At 33.3% G+C, this 25,221-nt stretch overlaps 1 protein-coding gene across 5 annotated transcripts in view; it reads left to right on the top strand.

Annotated features, from left to right (window-relative positions):
* FUT8 (fucosyltransferase 8) overlaps positions 1-25,221 on the top strand; it is a 111,775-nt gene that overhangs the window by 70,503 nt on the left and 16,051 nt on the right. For all 5 annotated transcript variants that reach the window (XM_032691250.1, XM_032691252.1, XM_032691251.1 and 2 more), the window contains 2 exons: positions 3,524-3,638; positions 11,741-11,978. In XM_032691250.1, coding sequence (XP_032547141.1) covers positions 3,524-3,638; positions 11,741-11,978 — 353 coding nt within the window. The remainder of the gene's footprint in view (positions 1-3,523; positions 3,639-11,740; positions 11,979-25,221) is intronic.

Genomic DNA, 25,221 nt, shown 5'->3' with positions numbered 1-25,221 from the left:
AATTAATGCTCTAGTTGTCATGGTTGTTTCCTTTGTTTACAAGGTGGCTGTTACTGAGTTAGTTTCATTCCTTCTCCTCCTGGGGAACAGCTGTCAGCAGGGATTTTGTGGTATCTGGCCAACATTTGATGCATAATGTTTGGACAAATTTTCACATCATTTCCATTGAATCACAGATTTTTCTTTTAGTTTTTATTTGTTGATGTAAAATTCCTAGGAGATTTAAGTGTAATTTTGCCTTATGACTCGAATAATTGTCTAGACTGATTATTAAAAATGCCCACTCTCCCTCCCTTTATTTTGGCAATCAAATGCATATGAAATATATAGCCAGATTTTTTCCTTCAGTATACTTTGCAGGAGAAAAATGCTTTTAAGAGCAGCTTCAAGATTTATTTTATGATATGAAACAACAACAACAACAATGAATTGATATTGTTGGTTAGTAACATAATGAAAGACCAAGTGTGATACTAAATATCTACAATGCTACTGTCTGAAGTTTTCTGCATTTCACCACCTGCAGAAGCCTCTAATAATACTTTGCAGGCTAATCTTTTGTCTGCACTTGCCTATCCTGGGCTCATGAATCACTGGTCCATCTACTTTTAACTCTCTACATGGCCCCTGACCCTGGTCTTTGCTATTTGTGTCTTTTCTAAATCTGCATTAATAAGCCTTCATAGTGGTCACACTCAAAAAACCCTAGCAGATGTAAACTTAAAAATGCACATTTCTCAGTAGTAACAATCAAAGAAAGAAGGTCTCTATGACTGTGTCCTAAAATAGAACTACCTTTATAATCATTTCTGTGTGATAACACCTATTAATTTTTCAGTTCCTGGTTTACTAGAGAGTTTTATAATTTTTTTTTAAAGACTGTGGGTACTATCTGAAAACTCTTTCATGAATTCATAAAAATTTCCTGCAAATTATTTGATATTCTTTATGGTTTGTAGTGAGCAAAGCTGCCTTAACCTAAAGTGTCAAGCCACTGAGGCTGTATAACGGCTCTCTCATCATTTATCTTACCTCAGTGGTGATGGAAAATAATTATATTTCATCTGTAAGGCTGATTATTAAAACTTACTTACTGCCTTTCCTTTGCTATGAACACCATGGCCAATAATATAAAATTTGGATAATTTTTTCTGTAGAAATAGTAAAAATTACTTAAGATCTGAGAGAGAATGTTTTTTAATTGGTAAGCTTTATATTTTCAGTTATTTTATGTCAATATTTAATAGAAGTATATTTCTATAGAGTAAAAGGAGGCTATACTGGTTACTTACAACAGAAGTACACAAAAGACTCTTTAAGACTTGTGAAAGAGCATTTGAAAATTGCTTAAAATATGGCTGTGTGCTTGCACAGCTGCTTTTAATGATAGAAGATTTTTTTTAGTGTTTAGACCTTAACTTTATATTTTCACTTTAAACACCCACCATGGTTGCATCCCATTCGGGAAGAAAAATATATTTAAACTCCCAAGAAAGTGCATGAGTTTCCCTTTCTAATATGTCTACTAGCCTAAATACTTTCTGTAAGTTGGAAAACACTGTCTTAAGAGCAGCAGACTCTTTATCTGTTATTTGTGTATAATATATTATATTAGGTTTACTCCATCATTAATTCTGTTCTAATTTTCCCTAAACTCTGTTTGCACGTTACTTTCAGTATTATGTATCTTTAATAGTTACTGGTTTAATACTAGTTACCTACTGATACTTTAAATGGTTTATTTGTTTGCAAAACTGCAATAGAGTGTTTCAAGCTCAATTACCATGCAAAAGAAAATCCAGTTTATATTGTTTGAGATTAGAATGTAGATAAAGTTCTTCCAGTTGATTGACAGAAGGTGAAGATTACTGCTGCTGAACAATTTGGGTATAATATGTAATACAACAACATTAGGTGCTGTATAGGTCAGTGTCACTGCTACCCTGTTTAGAAGCGTGGGTGTAAAGGCCAGAATGAGTGTATGAGAGTGAAAAACTACAGATCCATGAATATGGTTATTAGCAGGAAAATTCTGTGTGATAACTGCTGATAAAGATAGGCCTGTTCCAGTTTGATTTATCTCAGTGTTTATTGCTTATATACTGTGTCACTGGAAATAGTTACCTTAATAGGGATACACAGTCTGTTCCTCTTTCACTTGCTAAGCTTGTTTGCCTTAGCTAACTACCTCTGTGCTTCCAGTACTAACAGGTGATGCCAACAACGGGACCTTCACACATTGTTATGAAATATACTTCTCTTATCCTCATACTCCTTTTTTGTCACTTCCCAAATTTCTCTGCCTTTGTTCTGTTGCATCTCTTTCTCACAAGTGATTAAACTTGTGGTTTATCAAGAATTTCAGGCAATAAATTGCAAGATCTAAAGTTCAGATGAAAATATTAAGAAATGTGGTGCAAAGTTAAAACTTTAGCATTGTTATGGAGAAGTGTTTAGCAATTTTAAATATTCTCAATATGTGAAACAACTCTGAAATTATTAGTTTTGAATTGGGCTACTTTTAGAATAACCATTAATGTTTTAACAAACACTTTAAATAATATGCCTCTAGTTTAGTGTTTCCTCCCAAAAGCCACAGAGATTAAAAAAAAATCTTTTCCTAGATGGTACTGTTTGAACTCATTTTCACAAAATCAGTAATTTTAAATAATCTGACTAATTTTAACAAATAAATGCCATATATTATTTATCTTCTCATAACAAGATATTCTTTATTCTATTATTTGGCAAATGAAATGTTATAACCCCAAGAAGAGATTCTCTAGTGTATTACATAACCTCAATTTAGTATTTGATAGTTCATCAAAATTCAATTTTTGTAGTGTGGACTTGTATGGCCGTGAGTCTGTTTAGAATTTTTAATTTTTTTATTTCTTTTCTATTTGAGTATTAGTGGCATGAAGTCATTGTAAGCAGGCGGAACACTGCTGTCTCCTTCCAGAATCAGGAGGAGCTCCATATTATAGAACATACTGCTTACTAAACCTTGTAATAATATCCTATAGTTACTTTTCATTAACAGAAATAGAAGATATGTTGTACCTGTGCTTAAGACACTTGTAATAATATATTCTATACAAGCATAGTGAGATGATTGCAAGAGGAAAAGTAACAATGCATTATAATAGAAGGTATTGTAGCAATCACTATTGCATTTCCATGTGGCACCACTGGATAATGTATCTAGCATGGAACTGTGCTTTCCTTTTAGTTTGCTTTGGCACATACCAAACCCAAATGCTTTGTATCAAGCAAGTCTTATGCCTAAGATTTTTTTCTAACCCATCTCCTGTTTAATACATGGGTATGGAACATATGTTAGATGAAGGACACACTCAATCTTTTTGGCTGCTGTTTGAATTGTGGAGTAGGAGGTGGCATGAAGAAACTGTTTTTGAGGCTACAATTGAAATATCACTTTAGTTTAATTTAATCCTCCGATTTAGTAATGCCAAGATTGTTTCTCATTTTTTTTAAGATTGTTTTCCGTTGTTGTTTATAGGTCAATAATGACCGACTTGTACTACCTCAGTCAAACAGATGGAGCAGGAGATTGGCGAGAAAAAGAGGCCAAAGATCTAACAGATTTGGTACAGAGGAGAATAACTTATTTACAGGTAAGAGAATAGCGCTTTTGAATCAAGGTAATTCAGTCAAGCTATGAGAGAGTGACCAAAGGAGGGCAATGAAGATTGTGAAGGGCCTCGAGGGGAAGCTGTATAAGGAGCAGCTGAGGTCACTTGGTCTGTTGAGCCTGGAGGAGACTGAGGGGAGACCTCATTGCAGTTACAACTTCCTCGTGAGGGGGAGAGGAGGGGCAGGCACTGATCTCTTCTCTATGGTGCCCAGTGACAGGAGCTGAGGGAATGGCCTGAAGTTGCGTCAGGGGATGTTTAGGCTGGATATTAGAGAAAGGTTCTTCACCCAGAGGGTGGTTGAGCACTGGAACAGGCTTCCCAGGGAAGTGGTCACAGCACTAAGGCTCACAGAGTTCAAGAAGTGTTTGGACAATACTCTCAGGCACATGGTGTGACTCTTGGGGATGGTCCTTTGCAGGGCCAGGAATTGGACTCAATGATCCTTGTGGGTCCCTTCCAACTCAGCATATTCTGTGATTCTGTAAACGTTTTTTATTATTATATATATAGCACTTAGCTGTGCCCTTGTAATAGAGTAATTACACAATGTTTTAAAATAAATGTTGTTATATGAATGAATTACATAGAAAAGAAATTATAACGTTTGTTTCAAACATATATTTTATATGTATATGGAAGATAGTATTTCAAGGAAACCTTTAGGGTTTGGACTTTTGTTGTTGGTTATTTGTTTCTTTGTGTGTGTGGTTATTTTTTTGGATCTGTGTTTTTCAATGGGCTGTATTTAGCTATTTGAATTCCTTGTTTTATTATAAAGATAAGTCTGGTTTATTTTTTTAATCCTTAGAGTGTCAGAATGCATAAATGTGTTTGCACACTGTTTAAAACAAAAACATACAAGTCCTTGTATCAAACTTCTGAACAAAACCATTTTTAAAAACACGAGTATGCAAACTTGAAGTGCTTGTATAGTATATTGTCTAGACTGTTTCAACAGATGTGTGAGACTTCTCATAGATGCTCATATTTTGAGTGCATAAGGCCTTTTTAATACATGTTCTTGTGTGTGTGTATAAATTTAAATAAAACTTGTTCTGAAGGTTTTGGGACATTTTTTCATGTCTGAATGCATGCAGCTATTTATGTAGTGATCAAAAAGAGATTTAATGTAATCTGTTTTATTTGTACTTGGTTTATTTTTTGTGGCATGTATGCACCTGTATTGTATGGTGACTCCTAATGCCTGATCTTTTCTCCTGTGTAAATGGCTGAATTTGTTTCTGAGGTGTTCATTATTTCACAGTTCAGCTGTTGGAATCTTCCGTGACCAAACTATGTATTTGTTACTTGTTAAATAAAAAAAGGCACCCTTCTGAGGAAAAAACATCCCTGTAAATTATGCAGGAGTCATCACTTAATTGTATTGCTTCAATTCTTTCCTGAGAACTGTTCCTCATTCTTTCATTTTTGATGTCACTGTTTGGCAGTGGTATACTGTAACTACTTTTCATGTTGATAAATGTAGTCTTTCTTTACCTTTTCCTCATGGAAATGAGGTATCCATTTGTTGTCTTATTTAGACATATTTATATTTCTGAAGGGTGATTGTCTTCCTATTGTATGTTTTACAATGGTCAGGATACAGTTCAAGACTAAGACCTCCAAGTATGTATAATGAATAACAAGAATAAAAGTTGCTTAGGAGAGCAGAAGCTCAAAATTGAAGCATTAGGTAAATGTGTACATTGTTTTCTAGTGAAGTTGAAATAAATTTACTTACTGACGGAAGAGCTGGAAGACCAGTTAGGTGCTCCTAAAATTTATTTAGATGCATATAATCTATGGTAATGGACTTTCCTCTTTATTGAGCTAATTTTTTCTCGTTAAAAAAAAAAGTAGAAGCAATATTAAGAGTGAAACCAATGCCAAGTCACAACACATACAGAATCCTAACATTTCAAGTAGCACAAGTAGTTAAGTCTTTCAGGAAATTTATTATATCCTCAGGCACTTCCAAGAGAGGTAGCTATCTTTATCCTCATTATCTTCAGAAGAAAACATGTTGATGAGCATGTGCAGGTGGTTTACAGAAAGCTGTGGTATTAGATTCGGAATTAGAAATAGGTCTGACATACTTGGATCAATTTACTTCATACAGGCCATTTTGTTTCTGTTTTGTTTATAAATTTATTAAAAAGCAGTCAATTATAAAATTCTGGTCATGGAAAATTCATGTTTTTTCATATTTATGCATTTAAAATTTGAATTTAATCATTATGGGTCCATCTCATGACACTGAGAAACACAAAAATTAGTATTTCCCTCTTTTCTCTATTACAGAGGAAATTACATTGTTTTGTATTTTTAATAAATCATCATTGGTGAAGTTGGAAACATACAGAGGTATTACTGCTGCACATGAAATTCCGTGTGACTATTTCGTATGAATGGGTCTAGAAACCATAAAGAAGGGACATGTGTTTCCTTGTAATTGTCTTTGTGGTTTAAGTTGAGGAAGGGCAGTACATATTTTTCAAAAAATGTAATTCTAGCTTTGATAAATGTTGATATTTTTATTATAATGACTGTGCAAGTCATCAAAAGACTACTAAGTTCTTGGGTTTAGCAAATGAGCAGCAATGTAAAGCAGTACATGGTTTGAAATTACACATATATATCCCTTTATTAATAATATACCTGTATTAAAAAATAAAATCTAATTAAAAATTCAAAAACCCTTGCCCCTCAACTCAATGCCAAAAAGAATTATATGGAACATATTTGTAATTTTTTATTTTAGTTAAGTAGGAAAGGACTGTATAGCTTTTTTCTGGTACATGTTGAACAGTGACAGCTGCATTATTTTGGGACATCTCCCTGGGAAGTCATTTAGCTGAATGATTGTGAATAGCAATGACTGCTACTTCATTTGGATAACATTACCATAAATTTGATTTAATGAGGCTACATGTAACTAGTTCCCTGTAGTTAGAGCAACATTTAAAAAGCTAGGAACTTATATTTAAACAAAAGAACTTATTTTCAGAGATGTTTATTATAACAGTTGAAGAGAAGGTGCAAGAGACAAGGGTACCTGTAGTACTGTAATCAAGTGAGTAAATGATTACGAGAGCAGCAGTTTTCTGTCCCTTCCCTTTTGTGCTTATTTTTGTTCTGTTTATTTTAGGAAGTTTCTGATTCAGCGTGCAGTCTGCCAGTAGCAGAATATTTTTGCCTTTGTTTAAAAAAAAATCAGAGCTTTCTGTTCAGCTTTGAAGGTTAAAAATATAAGCAGGTGAGAAAGGTTACTAAGTACTCAACAACACATCAGTTATATTAGTCATAGTTTGCCGTATTTATGCTATTTATTTGGAGGTTTGTATGTATGCAAAGAAAAGCAAGTTGCTTACAAGATTTTATTCTGAGGTTTCTAGGTTTCCCTGTATTTTTGGTGATTTAATGTATCACTTAGATTTTTCTGTCTTAAAGTATATTAAATCCTTTCTCCCTTACATTAAAATTACTGATACATATTCTTAATAAAAGTACTCATGCTAAGATGACAACAACAATAAAAAAAAGGCTCTGGGCACTTTGCATACATGCAAAAGGATGCTCGTCTTGAAAAGTGTAAACATGTATCCTTTAATCAAGCAAATCAAATGTATTATATATTTTCCCAGTTATTCCACTTCACTCATGAGAAACAACTTGTAGTATAGTTATACTGTGTTGTTGATGTTGATATATTCAAACTAATTTGAAACACAAAGTAGAAAAATTGTCATAGAAAATTCTCCATCAGCTTTTACTACTTTTATGGTGAAGGAGGACAGTAGCCGAAGGATTTCAGCCATCTGTCAGTATGGGCACTGTTCTGGGAGAAGAGATGATTTCTTTCATAGGCAGACCATATAGTGGTTCAGTTTCCCTGTGATAGACTTAGCATCCTTAAAAGTTTTATGCTATGTACTCCAAATATAGAGAATCCTGATAATTCACTTTGATATTGTAAGCTCATTTGTATCTTGCAGATCTTTTCCCATTTTTGCTAGATTGTTGAATTTATTACACAGCACTGGAAGAGTTCCTTCCCTGTAACATTAGAAAGATAATTTAGGCATATGAATGAATCTTAAGCATTTTTAAAGTTAACATTTTGGACAAAATAGATATGAAAGTGAAACAAAAGAGTTAAAAAGAGCCAATTTTTCTGACTTTTTATGCGTGTTTAGAAAGGGACTGAATTGTTTCTATCACATGTGAAAATGAAAAATTATTTGATTTTTGAATGTCTTGAAACATGTCTTGGATTTTCCTCATAAGGTTACTTAGTAAATTCAGTATCTGATATTATGGCATTAGGATAATAACCACTTAAAGTGTGATCACTGCTAATATTTATATGAGGTTTTCTCTAGAATTTCTGCTTAGTGGATTGAGGAGTGTAGTGTGGTTAGTCCATCTGCATACTGTTTTACTCCAGCTGAAGCTTGTGTGTTGTAGGAGGGTAGGTGCAAACTAGAGGAATTAACATTAGAGACAGATAAGAATCTCTGTCTCTCAAATCAAATATGTAATATTTCTGACTAGGGAAAGAAGAACATTTTCTTCCAACAACTCAAGCAAACTTCTGGTCATTTGTTTAGTTTTTTGTTTGTTTGGATTTTTTTCATCACCGAAGTCTTAAGGGGAGCTGATATGAAAAAGAACCATTACAAGTGGCATCATAAAGAAAGGACAATAGAAGATGGTGTGAACTACATTTGTGATAACTAGGATAAGTAACACCCTTCCTTGACATCATTCTCTCAAAAAACCCCAATTTTTCACAGATTTTGGGTGGGACTGTCTCTTCCAGTAGACTGGGTAGCATCAAGGAATAAAATACTTATTGGAAATATAAAAAAGAACAGCTTTCTTAATGAACATCATACCGTGTTTATGAGGTTACTTAGTAATTTGTAGCAGACTGCTTGCCTGCTCCACTCTATCCTGCTGTGATTTGTTGGATCAAGTACACTTCTCTGAACTGTTTTAAATTTACAAAAACCACAGTCATTTTTTGTATAGTAAAATGTATGTTAAGGAGAAGAGTTTACTTTTACCAGTTTGTCATTTGTTTTGATGTCTAACTGCACACTTGAAAACACTGGAAGGTGGTGAGACATTGAGGCACTTCTGACATCGTTCCCATTTGATCCTACTTTCTGTGAGTAGGCCAACCAAAAGCCCTGGAGAAGAATACAGTGGAAACCCTGAATTTTGTGAGAGCAACAGTGTATGCCCATGTTATTTGTGATGAAAGACCATCAAATCCATTTTGCCAGTTATACAAATCCATTTTAATTTTAGGTGACATTCTCTTGCATAGAAATTTATAATTTTAACCATTTTACTATTCTGAAAATGTTACCATTTTCAGTTGCACTGTTCATAGAAGTAATTCTGAGAAAAATAAAAGGTGTAAACTCTGGCATGGCTTGATAATCCAATCTTCTACATATTGAAGTATGTTTTGTGTGATTGATCACTTGCAGGGGTTTTGTTTGTTTAGGATTTTGTGTGGGTTTGGTTTTTTTTGTATGTGTGTGTTTGTTTTTAATGCAGTTGTATGGCTTTAATGTTACAGGGCTTGATATTCCTAGGGGTCCCTTCCACCCCTCTCTTGATTATGTAGACCATTTAATTGGATATTGGAGTCTGTCATGAGCAGTGTTGTTACGGTTGAGAACAGAGTGCACTGCTCATTCAAGTCAAAAATAACATAATCCTTTTCTGTGACTTTGGGCCAGGAGGAAAAATCTCCTGTCAGTCTTTGCTGGTTTTGAAATTGGCTGTTACCCTTTATCAGCTCAGTACCTTTATGGGTTGCTTATGGCAGTTTTGGCTAATGAACACACAAGCTGTTCTGATGCAATGTAATTTTTCTTCCTTATCGATGGTTAATAATTTCACCTTTTCCAGGAAATACCATTTGAAACTGCAATATATATAAGTATCTCTGCTTCCCTTTCTTTTTAAATTCTCAGTAGGTAATTGAAGCCCAAATACTGCCTTGTCTTTTTGCTATTTGAGTATAGCAATTTGAAAAAACCCACAGGCATAAAGAAATTAGCTTAACTAGCTTCCTGTTTGTCACAAACTAATATTTATATATAGTTTTTAGTTAAGTCTTTGAGTAATGTTAAAACCCAAGTAAGTGCATTATATTAACATTGATAAGCAACCACGCTATTAAATTATGTTTCATTATGTGATTCCTACTTGATTTTTGTAATATTGTTCATAACTATTATATAACTCTTACATTTTCCTGAAATAAAGTTAGAAGGGCGCTCCTTATAAAAGACAAAACTTCAAATATGCCATCAATTAAATGCTTTAATTTTCAAGAGGACACAGGCATTTGAAGGTAATTGCAAGTGTAGAAAATGTTACCTACTGATATTTTCTAAAAATTCTCAGAGATTATCCCTTTCAAATTAGTGTTGTGGCTTTACTCCAGCTGGCAACGAAATACCATGCAGAGACTCCCTCACTCTGCCTCTTCCCTGGTGGGACAGGGATGAGAATTGAGGGAGGGGGGGAGAAAACCCCAAAAAAACATACACAAAAATCCCACAAGGAAACCTCATCGTGGGTTGAGATAAAAACAATTTAATAACTGAAACCAAGTAAAATATGATAATGCTGCTGATAATTATAGTAATAAAAATATACTACTACTACTGCTAATGGTATGACCAGGTATTGTTTCATGGAATTCTTTCTGTGAGGACCTACACAGAATACTAGAAAGCCCCACTTTCTCTCTGGAAAAACTGTGAGAAGTACATTTGTTATAGTTTCAAAGATAGATTTAGTCTCAAGTTATCCCTTAAATTTGTGTTAGCAGAAATACTGGTCTGAGGAACAAAAATAAGGAATGGAAATTTTCTTTAATTTATTGTTTTCATACCTAGTTAAGCTTTGAATCAGATGTATTTTCCTTAAAATGAAAAAAATAAAATGCTGTATTTATAGCACATGTTGTAGGGTTTGGAGTTTGGTTTGGTTTTTTTTTTAAATTTATTTCCCAGATTTTTTTTTTTAAATATTTTAGTACTCAGAATATTCAGATTATCTTTAAGATCACTTGAAGGAGGGATCTCAGTTATCCAGACAGAGATCTTTTTTTTTTGGAAAGACTTGATTTGATTTGTTGCAAATTTACTGAAAAATTTATTTAAAGTCAGTTAGATGTGAGAGGAACAGAATTTATGTTGATGCTCAAATATCAGTATTCTTGCATCTTATCTGAAACTAACTTTCGTTCTAGAGATTCTATGGAAAACCTTTTTGGAATTTAGAAGTATGTCTGGAGGCATGGAGGCACGAATGCGTACAGCGAAACACTGTATTTTACAGCAAGAAAATCTTCTGTTGATTATGTTGTTGTGTTGTCCACATATATAAAAATATTTATTAGTTTGTACTTTTAAACATAGCATTCATATAATGTAGGCGTTTGCCTCCTGTGTTATGATTTCTTGGTTTGTGGAAGTGAAGTATATTATTTTATAGAGTACATGCAGAATAAAATTCTCTCCTTTGTTAATCTGCTCAGGTATGTGTTTTGTTTTCTGTACTTGGTATGTGGTCAGCTAGTCTGGGAAGTAGTCCATTAATAAGCATTTGTTTTATTCTGTACCATGTAGGCAGGTGGAATTTTTCTTTTGTTGGATGACATCCATGCTTATTGTAACAGAACTAACAAACTTGGAAAAATGCCAAAGGAAAATACATTCCAACACTGAAAATCATGTTGATGAAATGTGAACTCTTAGTCTAAATGTTGGCTTATTCTGACAGATACACAAATGAGAAAGTAATTTAAAATCTTGAAGGTATTCTATTTTGCATTAGGATAGTGAAGTATGTTCAATAACTGTTCACGTTCACAGTGAAAAATTCACATACCATTTTCATGGAGCTGAAACTTACTCATTCATTTTAATATGAGATGTATTATAGCAGGACGGCTCGTGTGATTTATGACATTTGTCAGTTTTTCAGGAAAAAAGTACGCCTTTGTGCGTATCTTGTCTTCAGCTTCACTTTTTCATCCATCCTTACAGAACCCGAAGGATTGCAGCAAAGCTAAGAAACTTGTGTGTAATATCAACAAAGGCTGTGGCTATGGTTGTCAACTGCATCATGTAGTTTACTGCTTCATGATCGCTTACGGCACTCAGCGAACGCTTATTTTGGAGTCCCAGAATTGGCGCTATGCTACCGGGGGCTGGGAGACTGTATTTAGGCCCGTGAGTGAGACATGTACTGACAGATCGGGTTCCACCACTGGACACTGGTCAGGTAAGACTTAATAACTCAAATAATTTCTCCTTGTTTTTTGCAGGTTCAGTCACGTAGAATTGTTTTGTTATTTCTTTAGTGTTATGTGGAGCATAATAACTATGAGTGCAGTTGTATATGAAAGCATCTTTTACATCTTATTTCTGCATTTTATTAAAAAAAACCATTTTCTTTATTAAGATATCTCTGCTTTGGCAGAGTATTTTTAATTCAAAAGTTTTGTATTTCAGATTTAAATTATAATCCTTCAGCAGTCTGCCACTGTGTTGTGTGCCAGATATTAATCGAATTTTATGGGAAGAGAGTATTAAATAGAGGCTATTGTTGATAAACTTGTAACAAAATAAAGCATGTTTCAAATATCAAGCAAAATAGATATAAAGAAAATAGTATCTAGTAGTCATTCACACACCAATAAAGTAATGAAATAGTTGAAATAATTCTTAATGTAAGCTAAACAGATGCAGAATACACATCTGCTGTTGTAAAAACAGCAGCAATGTTAAAAATGCATTTTATTTGTAGGTCAGGAAATTGATCCATTGAACAATTTGCCTAGAATAAGTAGATGGGCATTGACGTTTGGAGGATCAGATATCTTTGTTTCTCTCAAAGTAAGCAGCATTCATTTTAAATTACATCTTTTTCCATGTGATTGATAGTCAAAACATATCAACATCAGTCTTTTCAGTAGTACACTGCATACTCAGTGCATATGGAATCTTAAAGAATGTAACTATTAAGGTTTTACAGATCTGAAATTAAGTTACTCAGATTTAGAAAATCCAATTTACAGATTGTGTGTAAACTTACTTGTGTGTTTACACATTGAAACAATATTTACACATTGAAATAACATCTGTTCTTCAAAGCTTCAAGATGCTACCAAACTTTGCTTTGAGAGTTCTAGTGGATTTTGTGAATGAGATTTTTTTCCAAAAGATATTTCTTAGAAATGGTTGAATGTTTTATAAAAGCAACTAGAGATGGAAAACTGATATTGAGATTTCCAGATGAAGTTTTATTCATGTTTAGCAAAGTTAGCAAGTGAAACTACCATCTGGGCATGGTTCTCGGCAGACTATGTGACTCCAGAATTTAGATGCAGGCAGTTTTGTGAGCAACTATTTAGCATAATAAGCTGGAAAACAGTGTTCTGGGGCACTGATGCACACGTGGCTTTAAAAGACTAGATATTTTTATGAAAATCTGTTAAAATAGATCATGATTTGCTGCAATATGGACTCTTGCTGATAAAAGTACAAATAATGTTTCACTTTAGCTCCCTACAGTTTTGGTTGTTTTGTTGGTTTGTTTTTTTTTTTCCAATGAGTTTTTCTATCAGGATGAATAGTTTGAAGGCTGAATGCATGAAATATGTTTATGTGATCATTTTTTTTCTAATAATGAATGCCGCTAATCTCAGTTTTGATGTTCTAGAGCTAGAAGCCATTCAGCTATGAAAGAAGATCTTTCTAGAGTTAGCCTACTGACTAGCCACACACACTATAAACTGTGTTAAATTATAATCTTCTGTAATGGCATGATCACTGAGGAAGAATGATACTGACAATCAATCTCTTTTACTAGTTTCCATGTGGCTTCAGTAGGAATCTACACTGGATACTTAATTGCTGGTAAATTTGAAAGACATTCTATGTTGCTGAAGGTTTCTCTATGTTTTTTGTCTCCCTAAATTTATATAGATTTTTATTTACTTATATATTTATTTATTTTATTCCCTGTATCTTTACAGGGACAAAGGAAGTCTGAAATTCTTGACTTCAGTTAGCAGCAGCTTTTCTGCAAAACCACACCTTTAATTTTTTTTTTCCTCCACAAATTCTCAAGTCAGTGTCAGATTTTTTAGATTTTCAAAATAAATGTATAAAAATGTATTGACGTGTATAAATTTCCATTTCAGTGTTTCTCCTACGTAGTGTACTTACTATGCTGTGTATAGGGATTTTTGATAAAAATTGTTTTTTAATTATGTTTTGAAAGTATTCATATCAGTGAATAATTTAAGAAGATTTCAATCTAAATTATAGAAATAGGCAAAAAGTCAGAAAAGTATATAATCTAAAAGAGTTGCTTTCATGTAATTTGCAGACCTGCATAGATAATAGTTCAGTAAAATGTGGTTCATGACAAAATTGTTTAAATCTGTACATTTATCTTTCTTCTTTTTAATTAAATTGCCTCTACTTGACACTTTTATTTTAGTTTTATTAGCAGCACAAAATTTGGAAGTTTCTGAAATTTATCTTCAGAGAAACAATTTAGATATTACTATCTTCTACAAAGAATTAAGAAGCTTATATAAGCTGAGAATAGATATATTTCTGAAATTTTGTTTGTCCAGTCCTCTCCTAACTAGACATAAAATCTAAGTTTGGTTTTGGAATTTGGGAAGTAGGGTGAATTTAAATAAGGAAGTGGATATTAATCTGATATCAGAAGATTAATAAAGCATATTCTCATCTGTGCGGAGAATTAGAGATCATCTCAGCTCGTGTCATGTCTGGCAGGAATTGTTCTTTGTGTTTGACATGGCATTTCTGTAATCAAGTTCAGCGTTTCTAGCTTAAGCATGTTAAAAGATTGAGAATTCTATCACAGGTTTTTGCAAATAGAGCAGTTATTTCACACCATGGCATAATTTCTCATTTTCCTTTGTTTCAGTCATACAGTCATTCTAGAGAAAAAAAAATCTTAATAAGAGATGATGGTATGCATGCTCTTTTTAATTTTAAAATTTTGTCTTGCCTGTAATTGCATCTTGTCGTTAATTTTTCCTTTGATATCAATGGTCAAACTGTTCATTAATAATTTAGGTAGGAATTTTTATAAGAAGCATGAATGATTTCTTAGTAATAAGAGCCAAAATACAGGGAACTTGTGAAGATGTATTTATAATGAAATTTTTGATTAATGTTCTTTAAAATAATTATTTAGTCAGGTCATAACGTTCTGTTGTCATTGCAACATGCTAAAACAGAGGAGGCCTCTTCTTATAATTTTTTAGTTGCTGATTTATGATGTTACAGTGGCATTCCCCAATAATACATTGAAAAAGGACTATAAAATAACTAGATAAAAAATGGAATTAAACATTAATTGGGAAAAGAAAACAGATTAAGAGGAAGGACAGATTAATGTACAGTTAGAAGTTATATCTGCATTTCTTGGGATGTGCAAATAAAGAAGCCATCTACATGCTTTAAATAACAGTATTTATTCCTTCCCATTAGGCCTACAAGACACTAAGATGAAAGATAACTTGAAAAAGGAAACCTGAAACAAAGTTTCCTGCAGTTACCCTTGAATATTGATTTTGCTGCCTCTAGCTATGGTTTGATGAATTAATGCTTTTAAGGAAGGGATACCCAGAGGGGAAAAAATGGCAGAGCTCTTCATTTGTTGGTAGTGCCAGCTTTTAAGTATTAATTGAACTATAATCTTAAAATATGAATTAACTAATATGTTTATATGTATAATTCAAGAAAGAGGATGCTGTGGGTACACAAAATGAATTTTTAATTTATTAAAGCCTATCAGGCAACAGTATCAAAAGGACTAAATAAAAATTGCAAAATCAAAGCATAAAAAGTTGTGCAGAATTAATTGCAATAAATAAAACTTTCATTCCATGAACTAGATATTCCTTGAGAGTAGTTTTTCTTTTATGCAAATCAGATGAATATTTAGTATTGACCTAAAAAAATCCTTTAACTTGAATACAATTGTATGAGTTATGTTTTGCTCCCACATTTCAATCTTCTTTATAAAATCCTGCAGAAAAAAATGGGTCCATTTCTATTTCTATTTCTTAATATAATTTTTATACACGGACTTTCATTATTTACATTTTAATTCAAGCAAATTCCATTTCTGTGAAGCATACTGGAGAATGGTGATTTGAGAAAACAGAGCGTAACAGCAATGTCTGTATTTTCCCTTTTTTTCAGTTGTGTTAATCTTGAAATCAAGCTACTGATACTGTGTAGATGTTTTTGTCCTCAAGGTGCCTTGTAAGATACTCTGTAGAAAGACATTTGTATGTGTAAAGTTATAAATATGTTTAGGAAGTGGTAACTCTTAGAAGAACCTTGGAATTTTAATGAGATAGGTCTAAGTTTTCAGAGCAATGCAGTAGCCTAAGGGAGCAAAATGTGATCCTTATTCATGTCTAAGTGGAGGGTTATTGAATAATAGCAAGAAGTTGGTTTTGCCTTGCAGAGCAATGACAGGCTGCAGGAACTGTCTAGTTCTGTTATCTGGCCTTCATAATGGATATTGATAAATATGAAAGGATTCTGAGGAAGACCTGCACTGATTCAAGGCCACAAAAGTGTGCTTCACAATAGGAGATTAAAGAATATAATTCAATTCTAAAATGAAGCAAGTTTTAAAAGCTGGTTCTGCCACTTCTATATGGAAAATATTTCTACTTTTAGACAAAGATGTAGCTGGAAATGAGGTCTGTTTTTTAACAACAACTTGCTCCTGCTGTTGACCTCTGTTGACAGCCTGTCCAGAAGCGGAAAAGCTTGCGTGATCTGAAATTAGAATTACAGAAGATGCAGTCATTTCTTGAAACTAGTTTTATTTATTTTGAGGTTTTTTTACATAGGTGAATGTTTGCCTTTGTTTTTTCAGTGGATCTGGGGTTTTTTTTGTTTGTTTGTTTTGTAGCAATACTTTACAATTTGTGACATGAAGTTCCTTTGTGCAATCCCAAATCTGCCATATTAAACTAATTTGTATTTTAATAACTTCTTCATAAAATACATGTGTGTGCTCTTTCATGCTATAATCAATCAAGCCCACCCATTGAATGGTGATTGTAATTAAACCATTTACATAGGCTAAGTGTACTATTGGTTCTCATTTAATTGTGTAAGGAATTATAGCAAGTCTATTCTTGATGAAGGAATGGTGTTCTTGAAGGTTATTTTCCATGTCAGCAGCGTTTTTAGCAGGATGGGAGTAAAATGGGGAATACTTTCCTTTAAATACAGCCATTGTTAAGTAAATTTTCTGGTGGCAGAAGTGAGAATGTATGTATTTCTTTAATGTTTGGTGTATATAATTGTGCTATCTATCCAATCATGTTCAAGAAGCAAATATGTGGGGATTTTATACAGTGAGTTCTCCTTATGTAATTTTTAATTTAGATTAAGATTTGATGTCTGTATAGAAGGCAATTGACTGTTTGGTAATAGTTCAGTGCATGGGCAAGACCATACGGACACTAGCAAACACGTTGTTCAATGAGAATTGTTTAAGTGTGTTGAAGTGAATGAAGGTAATCTAAATGTGACCACTGAAATAATTATTTTCCGAATAGCAGGGACTTACTTCCTTACATTTATTGATAAGGAGAAGCTGAAACACTGCTGGTACTTTGTAGACTTAGAAATCTATGGAGAACATGGAGCGGGAGAAAAGGATTCTTGGCCTTGTTCTATGCAGTGGTACTAACAATTGTTCACATATTTGATCACAGATTTTATGCTGTTCATATGAAATATTACCTTTGAAGCATGACTTTGCCATTTTCCTAGAAGATTGATGTTACCCCCAGTGTAGCAGCAAAACTGATAGTAGTAGGTTAGTGATTAAGGGCAAACTTTTCTCACGAGCATTAAATCATAGATGATAAATTACAGATTGGTAAACAAAGTTTCCATTTTAAACTGTGAAAAAGGTTTTTTGCATAACTGTAAACCTTCTTGTAAGCAAAAGACCTACAAATTGGACTAATATTAGAGTTTATTTGATTTAAAAAACAAAGTCGAAAAGTTGTACTGCAGCATGCACAGTAGGGAAGAATATTAGTGTGCTTTGTGTTTAAATGAAAAAAAAATCCTTTTTTTTTTGAATATAAAAAGACAGCATGAGGTAAATTGAGAGTAAAATTACCTTAGAAGTATGTTAGGTCTCAAGCAATCTTTACAAAGTTTCAGATGTTAATCTGAGTTCTTTGTTTGGCTGCATAAGTTTCAATCCAAACTGAAGCATTCTTAGATTTTTGGGGAATTATAACCTGCATTCAGGTTTCGAATTACTTTCTCATGTATTACACTTGTCATTACAGCATTCCGGTTAAGTAATATGACCTGGTTTTAAGTAATTTTAAACAGGGGTACTCTGAACTGCCAGCTGTGGAGTTGAATTCCAGTCTTGCAAATATTTCATCCAAACCTTTCCTGTGTCTTGAAAATGGTTAGCACCATTTCCAGGTAGAAGACATCCCAGAGCACCTCCAGCGCTATGAGTTATCACCCTGATCTTTGGGAATGTATCGTTTATTATGGGGGGTTGTTTATTCTATTAATGGAGGTACTATTAATTCTATATAGAGAAGCTGTAGTGCAAGGCTGGACATTTCATTTGTTTCAGTATAACTTCACCAAGTCCTAAAAAGTTTGTCTTTTTGCATTTGAGTAATGAATTTAAAAAACTACCTAAAAATGTCAGCTAATTTTCAAGATATATTTTTTGAATAGATTCAGAATGTCACAAAGAAAAGATGCTTGTAGGCAAATGGTTCTGAAAAAGTTTTTCCACCATGTGAAATAGCTGAAAGCTATACTAAGGCTTTTAAGGCAAAAGTAACTTCTTGCATTTTATATTTCTGTTTCTCAATCTTGAGGCCATCAGCCCACTGATTTCTTTCTAGTGTTGTGAAAAGATAAAAAATTTGAAAAGCTGCATTTTATTGCATTGGTTTCCTACCCATATGGGAAGACACACTTTTTTTTGTTAACATTTCATATGAAGCAATAAATATATAATATTCAAAGAAAAATATTTACTATAATATCATATTTTTGGCATTGCATGTCCATAAATGCCATTGTGTTAATGTTCCTTTTTCTGCTATTTACTATGACATAAATACTTGACAAACCTCAAAACCATAGGTATTTTGTTTGCAAGTACTCTTAATTCCTGTAAGAAATGGTAGTGGGTTTAAATTTCCAGTAGTATGCAAATTAATAATAGTTTATTACTGTAATAGTTATGGAGGAAACATTATATGTGATTTATCTTGAGTTTTTTATTAATACTTCCATTATGTTTTCCCCTATGATTGAAGACCAGAAAAACTTCCTTTTCCGTTATTGCAAAGTTACACTCTTGATTTTTCTCCTTTCATGTTGGTAGACCATATGATGTAGAATGCATCCCTGTTTCTTTCAGATGCATTTTTAGGGTGACATGTGCCTCACTGCTATGAATCTCAAGCAATATAGCAGTTTTATTGTCTCCTGTTTGATTTATGGCTAACTAAAATGTCTTTCTGTCTACTCATACCTTGAGAGTTTTGTTCCATTTGGACTTGCATATGGAGGTACTTTTACTCATTCATTGAAAGATGAATCTTCCAAGTGTTCATATTAGGACAATACAAGATTGGGAGTTATAAACCACTAGCTCAAAAACACAGTAAATGTCTTATCTAAACTGGGAGCACTTCTCCAAGAGACACGTGGACAACCAAGTGCAAATATTAACTCCATTCTCATGACCTGTTGCAAACTTCTAGGTCATGAGATATAAAATATTGTCTGCATGTTGTCTTGTTTTTGATGTGCTTATACATGCTTGTTATAGGCTCAAATGTATGTCCAATAAGCATATGCATGCAAGAGATAAGTCCCTGAAGATGCTGAAGGATTATTATAAAAGTAGTCTGTCTTGTGTTCCAGAAAAGATAACCTAATATACAAAGCAAGTATTTGGAAGAATTTTCAAGTATATAGTAATTAACAATAGACTGAAATAGAGAATAAACTTCAGTGGAATTATTTGAAATCAAATCCAGAATCAGTCTTTCTTCAATATTGCTGTAAAGGTCTTTTTTTAATGTTTTCCTAAGTTATTTCCTTATGTAAGATCTTACTTTTAAATCATCAACTGTGGTTACTGTTTACTTGAATGACTAAACTTGGATAACATGGCAAAACCCCTTTTCATTTGTAGAAGTGTATTTCCCTCTGCAAATACATTTTATGATATTTTCTGGTAGCTAGGGAATTGAAACTCCTCTTAGGCAGGTACCCCTTTTGATATTGGCTTTTTAAGTGAAATAAGGCACTGTTCAAAAGCAGTTTGAATATATAAAGATAAAAGGAAAAATAAATTACTAGTAAGCTTCTTGATTTTTTCTTAGTTTAATAGTCTGCTGACTGTTATATGAAGTCAATTTGTGCAGTCACTTCATCTGTAAACTTTCCAGCTGTTGTGCTGCATATCTAAACAATTGAGGAAGGGAAAAATCTTTACTTTTTGATGTTCTCTCAAAGTGATGTGGCAATTGCCACAGAAAACTTCCAATAAGTGATGAGAAGTTTTCAACAGAGTGAAACAGAAATATAGGTCTTTATAATACAGCTCTCCTGAGCTTGCTAAAAAGGGAATGGAGGCTCTAAAGGCTTCAGTAGGTGCTACTGCCTTAATTTTGTTAGAGACAGAACTATTTCGAGTGCAGAAATCGTTACACTCAGTTCAGGCTTCCATTAGGTCCAAAAGGGAAAACATTTACTGAAATCTCATCATGTGTTAAGACAGTAAGAGCACTCTCTATCTTTACATTGTGGTTTTGATTATGGGTAGGATTTTCAAAGAACCAGAATGACATGGGAAGATAAATACTATTGAAAGCCACATGTGTTACAAAGACATGTTGGTAGTTCAGGAACTCTGGAAGTTAGGGGTTTCTGCAGGAGCAGAAAGACTATTGTTACACTTTTACTTTTTAGGAGGGAACTGATAAAATAGTATCTTTGGCAGAGAAGTATTTAGACAAGTGTCTTGTAAGAGTGAAAGTTTTGTTATCATGCTTTACCTTTCTATCTGCTCTTTTTCTTTTTAATCCTAACTTAGTGCAAGTTCTGAATGTTTGATAAATTTTGGCCAAATTTGACCAAAAGAAATAGGTCTTGTTAAGGTCACTCAGAAGTCCTCAAAATGGATATACTGTGTACTGAAGTCAATATTCAGGCCTGCAAGCAAGAAGCAGTGATGGATCACAGATGTCACTTTTCAACAGGCAAACAGTACAGAGAGTGCTAAGAGACATAAGAGTGAGTATAGTTGCAAGAGTTGTGCAAGAGAGGAGAGGAAAGGATTCAGGAAAAAAGCCTTGGGAGTGCTGGATTGAAAAAAGTAATAAAAGGCATGTTGGCATCTTAGAAAACATTTTTGTGTATTCATTCCTGAAGCTATTGAAAATCAACCTCTTGGGATGATAAATGGAACAACACTCTTCATATGGCATATGAAACCTGGGGAAAAAAGGACTGTATTTTCAGTTTCTTTAAATCAGAATTGCACCAAATTTATTCAACACCTGCCTACCTTAAAAGGTTTGGTTACGTAAAGGATGATTAAAAAATTAGTAAGTGGAACACTAGTGAGAAAGTAATCAGAAACTAAGCTCAAAAATTTTGTATTAAAAATTGTACAAAGCAAAACCGTAGAGAAAAAACATTTAGATATATGAGTGATATTTTACACTGGGTACTTTAGAAGAAAAATAGGATTTTTATCTCATGCCAATTCCATTTTATAATTCAACTATAGCGTAAAGTTCTTGTGAGGTAACTTTATTAAAGTTTGGAAAGATAGTTGTAGGAGATGTAGTCTGCATCACAGAACAGATAAAAGCCTACTTTTTCTTTCTTCTGAACTAGTTGACAATTCATAAGTAGCATAACACACCATAACTTTGTATAGTTTTCATTTTTTTACCTTATCTGATTTGTGAAGAAAAGCATTAAAATATCATTGATGAACCCTGAACCTGCTGTCTTTGCATTAAGTAACAGTAGCCAGCAAGACAACAAGGAGCCTTGTGAGAATTCAATATAGTCTGAATGCTAATCAAACAGCATTCTTAGCACTCTGACATATCTGATGTGGTTGAATTAAGAATTGTTCATTTGTGTAAGGTTTCAAATTGGCAGGTTGTAGAGCTTGGTTAAGTAGATCTGTGATTAGTCTATGCAAGTTTATATCAGCTTAAATAAGTATATTATAGAAACAGAAAAGCAGTGAAGCGATTCCATTTGTACATGAGTTTATTCAGTTGTGTTTCTAGCAACAGAAACAGAAATTAAATTGCAGTTCTCATTTACAGGACAGGAATGTCCTTAGCATGGTATTCCTTGGCATACTTTTAAGGACAACTTCTTAAAAAAATACTGCAAAATCAGCTGGTGAATTTTTAAATGATAGGAGAATAAATGATCAAACAGGTTTTCAGTTAACATTAACTAACAGTAGTGATTGCGTGGCAAAATGTCAGCCTCCTTTCAAGTAAGAAAGTAACGAATGCCCAACGAAAATGCCCATCCAAGTGCAGGTATGAGCCAATGTTCAGATAGCAGGAAGTAAGGTTAGCTAAAATGACAAAATTCCAAAGGTTTTTTTGAGCCAAACCAACATTTTTCAGGTATCAAAGAAATTGATATGAAAGATACAAATATCAAAAGGTTCTAAATGGGCTTTAAACTAGAAGGACAAAGATTAAATTTGAAAACCAGGCAGATAGTAAGGTTGTGCCAAATCATGAAAAATCATGTAAGTCCTGAGGGCTATAAAGTGATTAAGGCACATTGGGATACTACAGAGAAGCAAAGTTATGCTTTTTATAACACATGGAACTCATTTCAGTATTTAAAAAGTAATCGGTGGGACTCCTGGAAATTGAAACTGTATTACTGATGTGTTAGTGGTGAACGTATCCAAAATATTGTAATAAATAAGAACTAGATGGTGCAACTGGCATGAGTCATTTGAATAAAAATCAGTTTCTATACAGTCCATGATCTTCCTCCAGAACACGTTGTTGGGGTAAGAGTGAGTGTTCTCAATATTGCAGTACTTTATGACTATTGCAAACACATTCAACCTTTTGGTTACTCGGTGAAGCAAAAATGAATTAAGTTGCAGAACTTTGGAGGACAATTATTTAGGTTAATCCAAACTGAAAAAAAGCACCTGGAATCATGAAAGTTAAACAAGCTATAAATAGAATTATTGTGACAAACTTTGGCAACTGTAAAAGGAAAATAAATCACAGCAGAATAAGTAATTTAAAATATTGCTGACATGTAAATGACGTGTAACTACTCTAGAGTTATCTCCCAACTTAAATAATTCTATGATTCTGTGTCCAAATGTCAAAGTTAGACCAACAGTGAGCAGGGAATTGGACCTGACTGACATGATAATGCTGTGATTTGAACTATCAACATGAGAAAAAGATACAAGCATCAGTAAGGATTATTACCTTTATGCCTTATCTATTAACAAAATACAGCTGAGAAGTTGAAAAACTCAAATATTTTACGAATTAGAGAGTATTTAGCTAAAAACTGAAGAAATGTGTGGATAAAAAGTTCATTCTGTATTTTTAACTCTGCTTCACTATCTTCAGTTGAACAGATACAGTTCATATGAATCAGGAACATGACTTAATTGTTTTGTAATGTATCTGCTTGCCTATTGATCTGACTGAGTTTTGGTTATCTCCTCTATCATTGATTTTGATTGCAGTTTGTTTTCGAGTCAACTAAAACAATATCCTGCTATCCAAAAACGGATAACAGTTTTTTAAACTATGTCTGTTGAAAATAGGACAATATTAGGAATCTTTCCACAAACACTGCACAAAAAAAAAAATTAATCAGTAGGATAAGAAAGCTGTCACTTGCCTATATGGCTGTTGCCAGAGAGTTGTTTACTTCTTAGGGTTACTAAAGAGCTACTCTTAACAGGTTTTGTCCAAGAGAAAGTTGCTGTAAGGTTTCCTTTTACTGCATCTGCTCTCCCATACTTTTAAAAGTAAGTGAAGACTAACAGGAAGTTTTTCCTTCATTGTTCAAAATGATGATAAAGGTAATAAAATTTAGAGAGTTATCATAAAGTTTTCCTGAATTGTACACATATCTGTGTGTTTGATTATGGAGATGTTAATGTTATGTAAAGCATTAATAAAACAGAACATCATTGCAAATAGCCATGACCATATTTACCATTTGATTTTTAATTTTTTTTTAAAAAGACAGTTATATGCATTGTTTCAACACACTACTGTGTGTCACAATTATTTTGTCATCAGTAACTGTTAACAGTAATCCTGAAGCATGAGGGGCTTCTGTAACCATTTCAAAATGTCTCATTATAATATCAACACATCCCTTGATTTGTAGTTGTGAATATTTCATTTTATGACTTTCCATTTGTTACCCATACTTTCAGTAATAGTTCCATTATTGGGTTCCATATTCTATAGTTTTACAAAGTAAGGAACTCTTAATCTCTGTGAGATAACCATATTATATTTTCAGTTCCTTCTCAAAAAGGAGTTATTCCTCCCTCAAAGAGCACTTACTAACACTCAACCGAGTAGTTATTTTGAATAATCAGATTGTTTGTTTTTCCTTAATGAAATACATTTTGGTTGTTTCTGATTTCGGTTTGCAACAAGTCTTGCAGTTTCATTACTGTCAAACAGCCTATCACATACAGTTGAAAGCTGAAATCTGATTTTTTTTTTTTTAACAATCTTCTTTGATATTCTTGTGATTTTGTTATATTTTAATATAGTTTGCTATATATGCTCAGAGCTTTCCTAATTATTTCTGGCCAATCTCCTTTTCTTCAAAACCTTAAGACAGCCTGTGGAAATTTTTAGAAGCACACTCTTATCCCTTAAATAGGATGAAAATATGTATTGGGTTGAAATTGGGTCAGAATTGGTCTTCTCAGGGTCAGAATGTCAAATAGTAGATTAGATTGCTCAATCAGCTTTATCACTAGCAAGATTTTCCAAATGACTGTCTTTACACATCAGTGTATTTTTTCAGTGACAGAATGAAGTTTAAAAGCTAGTCAGTGATACTGTACTTAACAAAAATCCACCTTTTTATATGGACTTTGCATCTGTGCTTTTTCCCCTTGTAAGGTTTGCAGTGAATTTCCTTCTCTAACTTAAAATTGGAGTCTTTTCTTTCTTCTCTTGGCTAAGATTGATATTGCTTCTTTTGCCACCCTCTTCCTTCCCACACTGTCAGTTGAGGGGGAAAGGGTAAAAAGAATGGAACCTCTAGCATTCTTTCATACCATTCCCAAGCTAAATATTTCTTGTCTAAAATTCTGCCTGATAGTTTACATCTGCACTTGCACTTCCATGGCTTCATGATGCTTTTCTTTATTGCAGCTT

This window comes from Chiroxiphia lanceolata, chromosome 6 (assembly GCF_009829145.1).
Source record: "Chiroxiphia lanceolata isolate bChiLan1 chromosome 6, bChiLan1.pri, whole genome shotgun sequence".
Taxonomy (NCBI): domain Eukaryota; kingdom Metazoa; phylum Chordata; class Aves; order Passeriformes; family Pipridae; genus Chiroxiphia; species Chiroxiphia lanceolata.
This window is presented reverse-complemented; position numbering and strand designations above follow the sequence as displayed.